This window comes from Brachyhypopomus gauderio, chromosome 2 (assembly GCF_052324685.1).
Source record: "Brachyhypopomus gauderio isolate BG-103 chromosome 2, BGAUD_0.2, whole genome shotgun sequence".
Lineage (NCBI taxonomy): Eukaryota > Metazoa > Chordata > Actinopteri > Gymnotiformes > Hypopomidae > Brachyhypopomus > Brachyhypopomus gauderio.
Window position 1 is genome coordinate 21,725,234 of NC_135212.1, and position 15,998 is coordinate 21,741,231.

General features: G+C 43.6%; 1 protein-coding gene across 3 annotated transcripts in view; it reads left to right on the forward strand.

Moving 5' to 3' along the window:
- Positions 1 to 15,998, forward strand: part of frmd5a (FERM domain containing 5a) — an 83,797-nt gene that overhangs the window by 53,844 nt on the left and 13,955 nt on the right. For 2 of the 3 annotated variants that reach the window (XM_076991098.1, XM_076991100.1), the window contains exons 2-8: positions 4,520 to 4,624; positions 6,345 to 6,387; positions 6,785 to 6,863; positions 11,239 to 11,336; positions 12,003 to 12,126; positions 13,816 to 13,903; positions 14,176 to 14,264. In XM_076991098.1, the coding sequence (XP_076847213.1) occupies positions 4,520 to 4,624; positions 6,345 to 6,387; positions 6,785 to 6,863; positions 11,239 to 11,336; positions 12,003 to 12,126; positions 13,816 to 13,903; positions 14,176 to 14,264 (626 nt within the window). Of the gene's footprint in view, positions 1 to 4,519; positions 4,625 to 6,344; positions 6,388 to 6,626; positions 6,693 to 6,784; positions 6,864 to 11,238; positions 11,337 to 12,002; positions 12,127 to 13,815; positions 13,904 to 14,175; positions 14,265 to 15,998 lie in introns of those variants that run through there. The other variant, XM_076991099.1, reaches the window with a different exon arrangement.

Below are 15,998 nucleotides of genomic sequence, written 5' to 3' on the forward strand. Positions count from 1 at the left end.
CTGCCTTGAGCTCCAACATAAGTTCCCAGAATTCATTTGCTACAATTCCAAATTCACTTCTCAAACTATAAAGACCTGAACGGACGGTTTGTGCTTATATCTAGTGCTAGTCCTCTGTGGCTAATATGCGTAGGTTTATTCTGTCCCGTGGACACAGTACTCCTCCCTGCTTTTGTTTTACTTTACAGAGAAGAGGCAAGACGCACCATTAGAAATAATTAGGAGTCTTTTCATTAAGTGTTCTCTCTGTCACACAGATGCTGCAATTAGACACTGTTTGTGGGAAACAGTAACTCTGTGTGAGGTCTGGGGTAATGGGTGTGTGTGTGTGTGTGTGTGTGTGTGTGTGTGTGCGCGTGTGTGTGTGTGCGCGTGTGTGTGTGTGCGCGTGTGTGTGTGTGCGTGTGTGCGTGTGTGTGTGTGTGTGTGTGTGTGTGTGTGTGTGTGTGTGTGTGTGTGTGTGTGTGTGTGCACTTCACTTGGCATCTCCATCTTCCTACTTTTTGTCACTGCCTCCATCACCCAGGTGCCCAGTTTCCTGACATCTGTGTCTGTGGGTGTGCGGGTGGAGCGTCTCAAAGTACACATACACATGTGATTCTGTGGCCACAGTCATCGATGCTGACACAGACACCATGCTCGCAGTTAACTGGTGCGTTGTGCTGGTTCTTGGCAAATTTAATAGCCAGCCAGCCAGCAGACCTGTGTATTAGGGAGAATTACAGGTGGTTTGAGAATCAACAAACATTTCATCCCTGTTGATTTGTATAGAGACTTCTTGGCCATTCAGATATCAACAAGGAACTTGACCTGTTAGGTTGTGTGGGTGACTGTTCTTTATGGGTGTGAGTTTGTGTGTGACTGTTCTTTATGGGTGTGAGTTTGTGTATGACTGTTCTTTATGGGTGTGAGTTTGTGTGTGACTGTTCTTTATGGGTGTGAGTTTGTGTGTGACTGTTCTTTATGGGTGTGAGTTTGTGTGTGACTGTTCTTTATGGGTGTGAGTTTGTGTGTGACTGTTCTTCACGGCTGTGAGACTGATTGAGTCAGTTGAGTATATGCAAGCATGTCCAAAGGGACCTTTTTTATTTGACTAGCCCAGACAGCAAAAATTATATAATTCATCTGAATAACCCTCCACAATGCAAGACACAAAAACTCCTCCATACATAATGATCCTCCTGTATGCATGTCACTGTAGATTAGTAGGCCCCTTTAAGACCCTGCTCAGCAGTGACAGTGGTACGTGCTCCCCAGGTCTGGAGCCCTTTAGGGGGGGAAAAGGTCACATGCCCAGTGAGATCAGCATCTCTGTCCAGCATCCATGCTGCTTCAAACTCACCCCCTGCCCCCTGCCACTCCAGCACAAACCGCAAACCCGAACATACTGGACCTCCTCAGTCTGAGGCAGTTCTGAGTTAAACGAGCTATTATGGGCGGAACATGATTTTATTAACTTATATTTGACTGGATTGTAAAACGTTTATATGGTGTTTGACAAAAGATTTCAAAGAAATTAGAATTTTGTGATTTGTCACTATGAATCATGCTTACTTTGATTTCAGATTGACTCAGATTGATTCAGAATATGGACAGAAAGTGTGTGCCTCATCTTTATCTGGCCTGCTACTGATGTCTGCCCCTCTCACTGGTACTGAGTTAAGCATCGTCTTCATTATATTTCACACAACAGGTGACAGAAAGCACAATCAGGGCTACCTACATTACCCAGAATCCTGAGTGCAAGAGGTAACTGGAACAATTGAAATGAAATGAAATGTGCCATATTTTGTCAGTTGTGATTTTTACACCCCAATCGAAATTTGTCCTCCTCCTTTTAACCCATCTGTGCAGTCAGAACACACACACACACACACACTAGTGATTAACTAGGGGGCTGTGGATCACACATGCCCAGAGCGGTGGGCAGCCCTAGCCCGGCGCCCGGGGAGCAGTTGGGGTTAGGTGCTTTGCTCAAGGGCACCTCAGTCATGGCCTGTCTGGGAATCGACCCCACGACCCTCCGGTCACAAGACCAGTTCCCTAACCGCCAGGCCATGACTGCCCCTATATCCCATTGATATCAGATATCAATTGGGATATCAGAAGTCTTTATTTCTTTGTGATGGCTGTAGACAGATGTAGTTATTTAACCAGATTGTGACATGCTTTAGTTGGCAAGATCTGGATTTGTCCTGCTGCTTATCTCTAGCCTGTGTGGTGTGTGACCATTCTGCTAAGCCATGTCTGTGTGTTTGCACTGCCCCCTGTCTGTCACAAAGGGAACAGGTTGAGCAGCAAGCGCTTCGTGGCGAAACATTTCCAATCGCTCTGTCACCGTAATACAAGTGCTGACTGTAGTGACGTTGACCATTTGAAAGCAAAATCCGTGTGTGTGTGTGTGTGTGTGTGTGTGTGTGTGTGTGTGTGTGTGTGTGTGTTTAAGCAATCTGAGAAAGCAGAATATGTAAGTGAGCTTCAGTGAGCTCTTGGAAGCACCAGCGTATCATACTGCTTTCTCATGGCAGTTCGGAAGGATCCTTAGCCAACTGGCAGACATGTCCATCAGTAAACAGAGAAGGGTGCCCCAACCCCCACCCCACGGACACGACTCACGTACACCTACGCAGAGCTCTCTCTCTCTCTTTTGTTCTGACCACTTGGTCCCAACCCGACCTGGTCGGCGGCTCTGACGCTGACGTCTGTGTGTCGGCGTCATGACTGATGGGCGTGACACGTGCTCCGGCTGACCTTGCGGTCATGCTGTGTTTTTCACACCTCGTGATGTGGCTGGAGGAGCTCAGTTGGGGCAGTGGCCAGCAAACGTGTGCCAGGTGCCCTCATTAAGTACACGCCATTACAGGGGCCCCGGATTACAGCCGCAGTGTGGCGGCACTGATGCTGTTTCGGGCGATGAGATGAGATGGACATACAGACGTTAATTTTAGTTCTTCATGCACCAGTGATTGCTCTACTTGTAGTCTGCAATGACAATGTGAATGCTTTTCACCTACAACGTTTGAAAAAGAGTCTAAAAAATACTTGCTGGTCGGGATGTGGGGGGTGGAGAGATTAATTTGTGGGGGAATTTGCAGCTTTTCATGCTTTTCTGTATAAATACCAGAATGAAATACCAGATGGAAAACGGAGGGCTCTGCTGCGTTTTGACAACCATCCCATAGTCCAGTCACAGTTTCTACGGTATTTTTGAATGCTGTTTGTTTTTACAGGCTGATGTGAAATGTGACCTATTCTTCACATTCCAAACATGATAAGTATGTGTTGAATGAAAATGTGTTCCGTGCTCACCGGGAGAAATGGCGTTAACAGCTGAGGTGTTACAACCAGTCTTAATCAGGCAAGGTGTCGGCTTATGCAAATGTGAGTAGTGGTTTGAGCACCTCCAGGCCCTCACTGCAGACTGTAATCACTTTAACGTTGCATTAGAATTCAAATAGAGGTTTAGTAATGACAGTAATGAGTGACACATAGAGAGAAAAACATTTGCATAACATTGCGTTTCAAATGTAAATGAGTGTTTGAAAGCATAATGGGGGAGGAGCCTGTATGGGGGAGGGGCTTTCAGGGAGGAGGCTCTCAGGAAACTGAGTGGCTCTCTGATCTTTCCTTCAAATGTCCATCTGTATCTGTGGAGCATCTCATCTCAAATGTAAATAAATGTAAATGTGCCATATTTGTCAATTGTGATTTTCACCCCAATCAAAATTCGTCCTCCTCATTTACCCATCTGTGCAGTTAGAACACACACACACACACACACACACACACACACACACACACACACACACACACACACACTAGTAGTGATTACTAGGGGGCTGTGGTGCACACATGCCCAGAGTGGTGGGCAGCCCGGCACCCGGCTTCCTGGGGAGCAGTTGGGGTTATGTGCCTTGCTCAAAGGTACCTCGGTCATGGCTTCAGGCTTGGAAATCGAACCCACGACCCTCCGGTCACAAGACCAGTTCCCTACCACAAGACCATGACTGCTCACAGGCCCATTTCCAAATATGTTGAATATCTTAAATGCAGTGAAGTAATATGAAAAAGCTATGTGGAAAATGAATGGGTTCAAAGACCTAAGATGACTATATGAGTTGATCAAACCAGTGTTAAAAGAATTTAGGTTCTTCCTTTAGTAAGGTATAAGATGCAATGGAAGGCATGGTGGTATAAAAGTTTGTGTGTGTGTGCGTGTGTGTCCCTTTTCTCTTTTGTTCTTTTTGGTTTTTTGGTCCCTAACTCAGCAGATGGCTGTCTCTAAACCTTAATATGAATCCATTTCTCCAGAGAGGGTTAAAACATATCAACAGCATTCTGTTACCAGTAATTAAGAGACGTAAGGTTTTACTGGCTGGCCTTCTCTTTCCCTCTATCTAGAAAATTAAACAGCTTACCTTGATACACACACACACACACACACACACACACACACACTGATATACATTATATATATATATACACACCCTGATGTACATTTTTCCCATTGACTTTTCAGAGAGATGCAAAGGGTCAGTATCTGTTTGATCTCATCTGCCACCATCTCAACCTTCTGGAGAAAGACTACTTTGGCATCAGATATGTGGATCCAGACAAGCAAAGGGTGAGTGTCTGGTGCATGCGATGTAGTAGGGATGGGTATTATCCATTATGGCCCAAAAACTGTATCACATATTTCTAGACTTTATTCATAGCAACATACAATATGGGGGTAAAAACAGTGTACTGTATATCTTAAATATGAATAATATACCGTAATTCTTACTTAATGCACCTGATAAAATGTATCAGCTAATTATTAGCCCTTAGGCTACGTTGGAACATGAAAACTGCAAAATGACAATATGTAAACAATATTCAAATCTATTATAAGCTCCAAGATTATACTAGTGCAGTGGCTGTCAAACTTTTTCTATCATTCCCCACCTCAGAAGAAGGGGAAATTCCATGCCCCACCTGTCCCATATCACCCAAACAAAATGGTAAGGGGGGGGGGGGTGGTGACGAACGTTCACTAACGTTCACAAATTCATTAAAGAGCCGAATCTAGCCCTGGTTCACACTGTTCCGCAGACATTTTAAACATCCGGGCTTTATGCAAAACAAACAGGCATTAAAACGACAGGCTTAAAAAGGTTAATTTCTTCCAATTGCTTGCGCCCCACACTTTGAGAAACGCTGTACTAGTGTAACGTAAGTTAACGCCTCTGTACCGATATAATACATATGCATTTTGCTGTAGTTATGTTGTATCAGATCAGTAGAATACATTTTTGTGACAGACCTGACAAAGCAAACTTGTGTACACACACACACACACACACACACACACACACACACACACTACCATGCCTTTCTTTTGTACTGAGCCCCTTTGAGAGTTCCTGAGTGACTTACAATGAGTGAATAACTATGAGGTCAGTTGAGGGATGTGATTTCTGCTGTGGACTCCCATGTTGTAAACCTGAAGCGATAGGACAGCACTTCTGCTGCAGGGCTGCGGTGTGTGTGCTATGCATGGGCGGTTTGTTCATTAGGGCGATTGGGCGACGCAACACAAAAGGATGAAAAGGAGGTTTTTTTTTTCTCTCACATTCTATCACGGCATTTAACTAGCTATGTCTGTTCTGGACAGTTTCTCTTGCTTCTGAATGCCATTGTCCAATCAGCGTTGAGGTGCATTCCCTGTAGTACCACCCCTTTTTGGGCGATTTTAGTCTAACTGAGTGGTTTTCAAACCTTTTCTATCATTCCCCACCTCAGAAGAAGGGGAAATTCCATGCCCCACCTGTCCCATATCACCCAAACAAATTTGTTGATGGGGGGGGGGTGTTGGGGGGGGGGGGGGGGGGGGGGGGGGTGTTTATGTTCACTACCGGTATGTGCAGTTCCCTGTTGGCTCCGCCCTCAGGAGTGGGCAGCCTGAAAGGTGATAGCAGTGACGGAAAAGTATTGGCAGCAAAAACTTTCAAGTGCCAACGTAGGTCTCGATTAACAGCCCCAGGATATTTCTGGATTTCCTTCTTTGCCTGCATGAAGGACGAGTGAGAAATATCCAACCTTAGTGACGTGGCAGCTCAGATTACCTGGTCTGCCATACCCGCTATGAGGCCTGATGGCACAGAGGGAGTCTGAGTCTGCTGCTGGCTGTCTGCTCATGTTTGCCTGCAAAGCCAAGAAAAGGGGTGTGGTTAGTGTACATGCATCATATACACTCTACCCACTAAGCCCCGCCTCTCTGACACACTCACACACACGCATCTATCCTCACTGGCTACCTGTATCTGTTTAATAATGATCTGTCTTTTCTGTGACTATTGCAGCATTGGTTAGAGTTCACCAAGTCAATCACCAAGCAAATGAAATGTAAGTATTCTGAGTCAAAACCACATGTTGTTAATTACCATTATGGAGCATCATCTCTATGGAAACTGTAAGGTGGCTTATTTCATTGTATAAAAATACTTTATGGATGTTACGCCTTTACACACAGTAAAGTAGTTTCACATACATATCAAATTCCTAAAACCTTTGGGTATTGCAATACCTAAGTAATGATATGTCTGAAAACATCAGTGTTATCTGATCTATTGCTGGTGTCTAAGGAACACTTTGAGAAGTGACCACAGATGGCATTTTTTGCTCCGGTGCTGAAACCCCCATATATCTTGGTAAACCGAACTAGCTTTTTGCTCTTTGTAAGCTCGTAAGTAAACCCAGCAGCACCAGGAGTCATAACGAGGTGTTTTGTTCCGCCCTGTAGCTCAGCCTCCATTCACCATGTGTTTGAGAGTCAAATTCTACCCGCCAGACCCAGCTGCTCTTAAGGAGGAGATCACCAGGTAAGGGCTTCACTGAAATCTGCCAGGCACGTGCTCATCTTCCTTACCGTAGATGGTTCTCATTAGTAAAACCCACTGAGGTGTCCCAACTCTTCTTGGTTGCTGTTGGAGCGTTGCTTCCACAGCCCATTAACGCTCTGTTAGCAGTGTTACAGAAGAAGAACAGAAGGTCATCTACGTATCTCATTCTTTGTCATCCCAAATGCCGTTTCTGAGTTTAGTCACACGTTGAGATTTGCATGCGAGATGAACCTTGCCGTATGTTAATTGTCTCTGTCTTAGTCCAGCCATCATTCATGCACCTCATGCTGGGCTATATACTGAACAGATGTTCATTTGACCCCTTTCAGAAACATTCAGTTTTATGGTTGTTGACAGTTTAACAACAACAGCAACAACAATGATGCATTTTATTTAGATAGTATCCTTTTCACTCTCAAGGCTGGTATACAAGAAGAAATGAACAATGTAACGACAAAACTCCAGACATTTATAATGAATTGATATAGAACACAAACAAAAGCTACTGACCATATAACAGCACTGTGAAACTTAAAGGGTGGGTTGGAGAGAACACTTGTAATGTAGTATTATATAATGCTGCATTAAAGTCTTTGTACCTGGTATTTGGAAGAGGAGAGGCCAACACAGGCATGGATATGATGGGGGAACCACTACAAGAGATTTGCAGGGACCTAAAGCATCCCGGAGGAAATGTATGAAGGAGGATATATAATATATAGTGTGCCTTGTAGGTGGAGATGGGAATTTTAAATTGTATGCAATGCAGTGCAATGGACCCTGTTTGTTAGTATGAATTAAGACCTACAAATCTGCAAATCACTGAGTGAGATCTAACCTTTGCTTCTTGCTGTGTGTGTGTAAAGATTCCTCCTGGCCATAGAGATGGCCGAGTGCTGTAACTTTGACCTCCCAGCAAGCAAAAACACAGAACTACACACACTCCAGGCTACTTCACAATGACTGTATCATTATACTTCTTTATGCTTACTGGGTTATTAAAAAACACTATGCAACATCTTATTATTACTTAATCTAAGTCGAGTCTCTGAAAAGCCGTTTGAAAGCATAATGCTGTTTGGTATTGGATTTTTGACGGGGTGAGTATGTCTGTGAAACTTCCTCCAAGAAGGGAGGCTGTCCAAGAATAGAAGGGAGGCTAAAAGGTCATGATTCTGTAAACGAATGTATGTGCCCCCATTTTACTGTGCCCCCATTTTACCCCATCAGTCTGTCTGTCTGTCTATCTATCTATCTATCTATCTATCTATCTATCTATCTATCTATCTATCTATCTATCTATCTATCTATCTATCTATCTATCTATCTATCTATCTCTCCCCACTTGGCAGAGAAAAGGAGATTGAGAGTTAGTGACTTAACGTGCTCCTCTAAATGATGCATGATTAGCCCCCAGCTAGCAACGTCCTAGCTCTGTTTTGAATGACTCTTTGCATTACCCCCACCATTGTGGTGGCTCCAACTAGGTGACCTAGAACGAGCACGCACCCTGCAGGCTGGATGGAGATCTGAAACGCCTGAATGATGCGCTCTGGGTCCCGCAGACGGCAAAGGGCTCACGGTCATGACATCATGCTTATTTAGTGAGGGCATAGATTAGTGTGTGGAGTAGGAGCAATGGATTCAGTGAAAGAAAAAAAGGGAAGAAAATTGGAGAAGATAGAAAAGAAGAGCAGATGGAACAGCAGAGAAGAGAGGAGAAAACAGGAGAGAAGAGAGGAGAAAACAAGAGAGAAGATGGGAGAAAACAGGAGAGAAGAGAGGAGAAAACAGGAGAGAAGAGAGGAGAAAACAAAAGAGAAGATAGGAGAAAACAGGAGAGAAGAGAGGAGAAAACTGGAGAGAAGAGCGGAGAAAACAAAAGAGAAGAGAGGAGAAAACAGGAGAGAAGAGAGGAGAAAACAGCAGAGAAGAGACGAGAAAACAGGAGAGAAGAGAGGAGAAAACAAGAGAGAAGATGGGAGAAAACAGGAGAGAAGAGAGGAGAAAACAGGAGAGAAGAGAGGAGAAAACAAAAGAGAAGAGAGGAGAAAACAAAAGAGAAGATAGGAGAAAACAGGAGAGAAGAGAGGAGAAAACTGGAGAGAAGAGCGGAGAAAACAGGAGAGAAGAGAAGATGAAAACAAAAGAGAAGATAGGAGAAAACAGGAGAGAAGAGAGGAGAAAACTGGAGAGAAGAGTGAAGAAAACAGGAGATAAGAGAAGATGTAGAGTACATGGGGGGAGAGGAACATGGAGCTAGCAGGAGTGCAGAGGTAACCTGTTCCCACTGAGGCAGAAAGAGAGGCCAATCACCACATTCTCACTCAGGCGGTCGACACTTCTTACGCAACACCTTGTGAGCCATTAGCAGGGCTGCAGTGCTCCCAAGGAGCACATCAGTGGCACATCATCCCTTCTAAAAGTAGTATGTTGTGCTGAACCAATTTTAAACATTTTTAAAAAAGGAAATTCACGCATAAGAACTTCATGCAGTGTGTCACAAAGTAAATGATTCATTGAATTTGTTAAAGTATTTTTAGGAGTTTTAGGATTTATTATTTGTATTTATTTGTATATTTTTATTATATCATTTAAACATCTTAACCAGTAAATTTGAAGTCTGTGTTTGTGTTAAATTGGATTGTACACTCACAATCTGAACTGTTAGAAATGACCACTTCACTTGCTGCTTTATCAGGTACCTCTGTCTAATAAACACTGAATAAAGGATTAAATACTCACACAGACAACAAGAACACTACTCAGTGTAACTGGTGAAATTCTGACTGCAGGACCGCTGATGGTACCATGGTATTGTTTGGCATGTGGGGAGCACTAACTAATGGTAGTGTTACTAATGCAGTTGTAGATGTTGAGCTGGTACCAGTTTATCCAGTGGTGTTGCTAGGACACACTGGACACTGGTGTTGCTAGGACACACTGCTGCAGCAGGTCCATGTTCAGAGACTGCAGCGGTCCGGGAAGGTTGGCAGATTTGGTCCTGGCCAAATGCAAGTCCGACAGCAACTCCAAGCCGTCCCTCATAAGCAGCATCTTGAAAGTCACTAGACATCAAAAGTGTGATGTTCAAAATCGTCCCACTAACGTCTCCAACATTAAAGCATTTGTACACAAGTTGCCGGCAGCAACGGTGTTTTGAGATCACGCATGGCTTTATGAAAGGGAGATCGCCACCCTGAGATTAGTATGCGTTTAACCTACCCGTGGTCTCCTTGACTCAGTATAAATGACATTGACAAGCAACATGTGCGTGTGTGGAATGAAGAGACGGGCTATAAAAGGCAGCGGATATGTAGGCCAGAAATCACCTGGTGGATACAGCACCAGCTCCTCTGCCCTCGCCTAGAGAGAATCCACCAGGGCGTAATTGCTTTCTTACTTTGGACAGCCTCTTCGGGGAGGGCCTTTTAAAAAATGAATTAGCGTACACTGTGATGGCCTACTTTGGGAAGTTAAAGAGGAGCACGCGGCCGCAGTCCCATCAGACATCGCGGGCCACCTTGCTTCGGCACCTCGACGCTATTCGCACCAGGGCAGCAGCGACTAACTGCCTCCGGTTTACAAGGACATAAGTTCATATTACAACTGCTTCAGACTCAGTTCAGTTAGGATGATACTGTGGCATCAAACTGTGGCATGTAAAGTACTGGTGTATATAGTTACTATTATTGCTTATGATATTTTGAACATTAACCAGACACTGAAAATATTTGGAGCAGTGATGATTTGTGCTGCTTTAAATTCAGAACGGCCCAAACCATTCCTGAAGATGGACTGTCACAGGCGAACGCTTCTGTGGAGCAGGTGTTTGGGGCGGGGAGAAAGTTTACCATGCTGAAAAAGGTTGGGACCTTGTTGTCCTACCTGGGATGGTGTCCTGCCTGGGACGGTGTCCTGGGCAGAGGGAGCTAAGCAACAGAAGGATGCCCCAGGGCTTGCAAAGCACTAACCCCTGATCTAGATTCACTGTCCTGTACTCTAAACCAACAAGCCATATTCTTTTTCTCACATAAAAAATATGTGGGTAATATGCAAACATGTCTCTTAATAAGGGTGATTGCATAATTTCTGGGAAGTTTTGTGAACTTTGTAAACATGCCTCGCCGTTACAACTCTGTTCATGGGTCACTGTTCATGTTTGCCTACTTATCTCAGCACTTGAGGCTTCATGACGTCTGATCACTGGATCTATGATTAGGAGGGGAGGTGAAGATGTTTATGTCTCCTGTAGTTCTCACTCTCTATCCTTCTAGTTCTCACTCTCTGCTCCTGTAGTTCTCACTCACTGCTCCTGTAGTTCTCACTCTCTCCTCCCGTCTTCTCGTTGCAGGTATCTTGTCTTCCTGCAGATCAAGCGAGATCTGTACCACGGTCGGCTTCTCTGCAAGACATCAGATGCAGCACAACTGGCTGCTTATATTTTACAGGGTAAGATTGAACCAAATGTGACCTTTTCAATTGCATTTAGCAAAAAAAAAAAGCTTTTCCCTCTCGGCCATTAGAAAGGAGATTCCGAATACAGAGATTCTGTATGAATAATGCAATAATAAACACCAGAAGGATTCTGCTCCATGTGTCTTCTTTTGCATCTCAGATAAAATACCAGCTTTTGGGGAAAAAGGGCATGAAATTGCTTTACATTTTACAACTGCATAAAACTATGACTAGTGTGAAAAAAGGATGGCCCAGTTTTTTTGTGATCAAAAGGCTGATAAACTCTGGTATCTGTGGGGTGAATCTGTGGGAGATTGTGTGTGTCTGAGTGCCAGCCTGTGCCTGCCTATACCTGTGCCAGCCTGTGCCTTGGGCCCAGTCTTCAGACAGGCAGGCGCTATTGCATGGTTCACGTGCTCCTCATGGCAGGGCTGATTTGCATCTGCAGGGAGGGAGTGTGGCCAGTGGCTGTAGGCTTCCTCGATAGAGCTCACGTGGCTGGCACATGTCGCGTTGCTGTGCTCCATTAGGGGGCGCACCTGTATAGCAGAGCGTGTGTATCAGTGTGTACTTTCCCCCCACGAGCAAAACAACTGCACAACAGACCATATGTAAGGATGTTTGACTTGTAGTTGCCTAAAACATCTCCCTGTTCTGCAGCGGAGATTGGAGACTATGACCCAGGGAAGCATCCGGAAGGCTACAGCTCCAAGTTCCAGTTCTTCCCGAAGCACTCGGAGAAGCTGGAGCGAAGGATTGCTGAGATCCACAAGACGGAGCTCATGTATGTCTCCTCATACTGACCATGTGTTTGTAAAGTCAGGCCTTAACCATGCCCGGTGAATACAGTGCTCAAACACACACTCTCACTGTCACTCTCACTTTCACTCTTATCTCTCCCCATTCTCTCTCACTCTCTTTCTCATTTATATACTCTCTTGCTCCCTTATCCACTTGGGTGCTGTAGTGTCTGGACTAAATGTTGCTTGCCATATTCCCTCAGAAGAGTCTGCCCTTTTCATCTTTATCTTTATCTATAGTAGCAGTCATGGTCTTCAGGTGTTTCTGAACCTCCTGATAACCTCAAGAAAGATGTTGGAGAGATTTATGCCTCAGGAAATGAATATACTTGGCTTACACTGCAGGAACCAATGTGCTGACATATACTGGATGACATTTCAAAGCTGTAATAGTTTACATTTGAATGGTTGGTTAGCAGAAGAATCGTAATCTTTGCTGTGTTGATCCGTGGTGTGTGTGGTAAATGAGGAATCCAAGCTGATCTTCTAAATCAGGGTGTGTGTGTGCTATGACACAGACACAGTGAAACACTTTTTTCATTTACTGATGGTTTTGGGAGTTGTGGAGATAAATAAATTGAATTGTTGTTCTTTAGCAATTCCATTCTGTCAAATGTTCTATAAAAACAGCAGTAAACACAGAGAGGCATGAAGCCGTGTCATTTAGCAGGTTCTATGGATGGCTGAGCTGATTTACTCTCTCTCACTTGCTTTCTCCCTCCCTCTCCTTCTCTCTTTTTGTCTCTAGCACATGCACACACATGTAAGTTTTTTTGTGATACTAGCTGTCACCTATTCTTATTGCACCAAACAGAGTAAAGTTATAGGTTAGTATGAATTGACTGCACCCATAACAGCCTCGGCGGCTGCAGACACCAAATAACCAACAGGGTGTAGAACTGCTCCTCAAGTCTCGATGATACTGAATGAGGATTAGATTGGTGGTCTTTGTATTATATGACTGTTGATTAATTGTTTGCATTTAGCAGTAGACTCAGAACATCATAAATTGGTTTTATGAGATAGATGAGTATGATGGAAACTGAATTAGTGTGATGGTATGTGACTTTAGGCAGGTATGGTCGTCTATTTTTACATTGACTTTGTGTATATTATAGATCTAGGGGAAAGAGTGCATGGAAGGTTAAATGATGGCAGATGGTACAGTGGGAGTTGCATGCGAAGGCACAAAAGCCATAAGTACTACGAACAAACGAGTTCACACCAACCCCATGGCTGGTGAACTAATGTAAGGGTTTAGGCCATCGAGATACTAGTTGGCTGCATAACGCTTCATTAAGGCAGGCTGTAGGGGAAGCGTATAATATCTGTGTGCATGACTGCCCTCTGGTGGCAGACGGGAACATCGCTATCAGCCTGATAATGAGAATTGTCCTTGGATTGCTGAGAAGGCCCTTTAGATTTTTCAGGTGTTCCAGTAATAGAAACCTGTGTAAAGGTGGTTGAAGGGTGATGGGTAAGGGTACCTTTGGCCTTTTGATTTATTCAGAGCCACCAGGCAGAAGCTGCTGTTGCATCAGTGTTGTGAATGATGAATAGTTCCTGCTGAATAAATGATAAATAAGCAGTCAGTGTGCATTGGTTTATTTTTTATTCCAGATGTAATTGGAATGTGCAATGTGAAGTTTCTTTATTATGAAACCTGTCTACAGGGGGCAGACTCCAGAGACTTCGGAGCGCAATTTTCTGCAGAAGGCCCAGATGCTGGAGACATACGGTGTAGATCCACATCCATGCAAGGTTCGATAGTCCTCTCTTCACATCTAGCCTGTCTCTTCCAAACCAAAACATCCAAACCATCTCCATGTCTCCACCTCTATGCCAGGACAGATTCTTCTCTAAAACTCTAAAAAATGTCATATTTATCACATCTTGTACCTGATCTGGGATCAGTTTTTGTTTTTTGTATATTCAGACTTGTGATTTAATAGGTAGTGGGAGCTGTTTCTAGGTCAGATGTTTGCCCTGTGTGCTCCTGGGTGAGTCACTGGGCTGGTGTCTGTGTGTGGCAGGATGTGTCTGGGAATCCTGCTTTCCTCGCCTTCACTCCTTTCGGCTTTGTTGTGCTTCAAGGGAACAAGAGAGTCCATTTCCTCAAATGGTGAGTAACATGACTCCTTTCTGCTGTGAACCTACTCTGTCTCTGTCTGTCTCTCACTTTCTGTCCCTCTCTTTCTGTCCCTCTCTCTTCGGTGAAAACGTTCAATCACTATTGCCAAGGGTACTTTGTATCCCATGTCCCAAGGCATACCAGACACAGATGAATATGCTATATTGAATTATATGTTCCCAGTCATCAAGGACTGGCTGTCTGGTCCTGTCTATGGCCAGGCAGAGCAGACAGGTGTCCAGGTGTCCAGAGCAGACAGGTGTCCAGGTGTTCCTCTTCAGTCTGTCCCCAGCCACATGATCAGAAAGATGTGTATAAAACACATATATGCTATATAACACATTATATAACATAACACAAGGAGTCTACCTAACAGACACATTTTCTATAGCTACATGCATCTGTTGGAATCTTTTTACAGTGTAAATGCTCCTACAGGCATTAATTCCAGTCATACCATATGCATTGAAATACAAATAAATACACATCAATCAGCTAACATTATTATTGGACTCCTTGACTCATGTAATTGTTTGTTTTAAGTTAACCAAAAAAGCTATTATTTATGAGATGTATTGGTTCTATTATTTATGAGATGTATTGGTTCTATTGTTTATGAGATGTATTGGTTCTATTGTTTATGAGATGTATTGGTTCTATTATTTATGAGATGTATTGGTTCTATTGTTTATGAGATGTATTGGTTCTATTGTTTATGAGATGTATTGGTTATATTATTTATGAGCACTGATGGCTAAGTTACCTTGAAAAAGTAATCCGATTACTGATTACTCCTTTTAAAAGTAACTTAGTTACGTTACTGATTACTTGATTTTAAAAGTAACTACGTTAGATTACAAGTTACTTTAGTAGTTACATTCAGCAGCAAAATTAATTTTTCCAATACTCACTTTATTGGAAGTGCATTTTTAACAGTAACAATGTATTGAAGCAGGTTCGGTAACCGAGGCAGAAACTGCTTAATCCAAAAATCCCGAGGAGGGAAACTTTATTGATAACGCAACCCTGGTGCGCGCAGGCCGCCCCCCCCCCCCCCCCCCCCCCCCCCCAGTGTCACTTAAAGGGCCAGACTCCTTGAGTGGCCAAGTGTCCGTTAGTGAATTCACCGTGAGCAGTAGTAGTCGCTACAGTATCTCCATTACGTTTGTGTAGCTGCGCGGTATTATTTGTACATTTATTTGTAAACGTAATACAAGTGAACTGTTCAGTCAGACAGCTACTTGTGAAACGAAATACCATTACAATTTCAAGCAATTTAAAGTAGGTTAGTCAAAATTCCAGCACTTTTCAAACGTGGAACACAGTGCAACATTAAAATTCGTCAGGTAAATGTTCCTTCCCCTGTTTTTGAGGGGTGTTTCTTTACACTACCACATATCGTTACGGGAGGACACTGCAAAAAATGACTTGTAAAACGTGCTCGCGCTCTCACAGGGTCGCGCGCAGCGTGCGGAGTCGAGCGCTACGGTCAGACGCAAAAGTAGAACTGAGCCAAAGTAGAAAGCAAAAATATATATTTTTACTAGGGAAAATAAAAATAGTAACGCACAATTACGTGGATAAGTAACTTTAATCTGATTACTGCACTGGAAATAGTAGCGCGTTGTATTGTTACCGAAAAAAGTGGTCAGATTAGAGTAACGCGTTACTAAGTAACGCGTTACTGACATCACTGTTTATGAGATGTATTGGTTCTATTGTTTA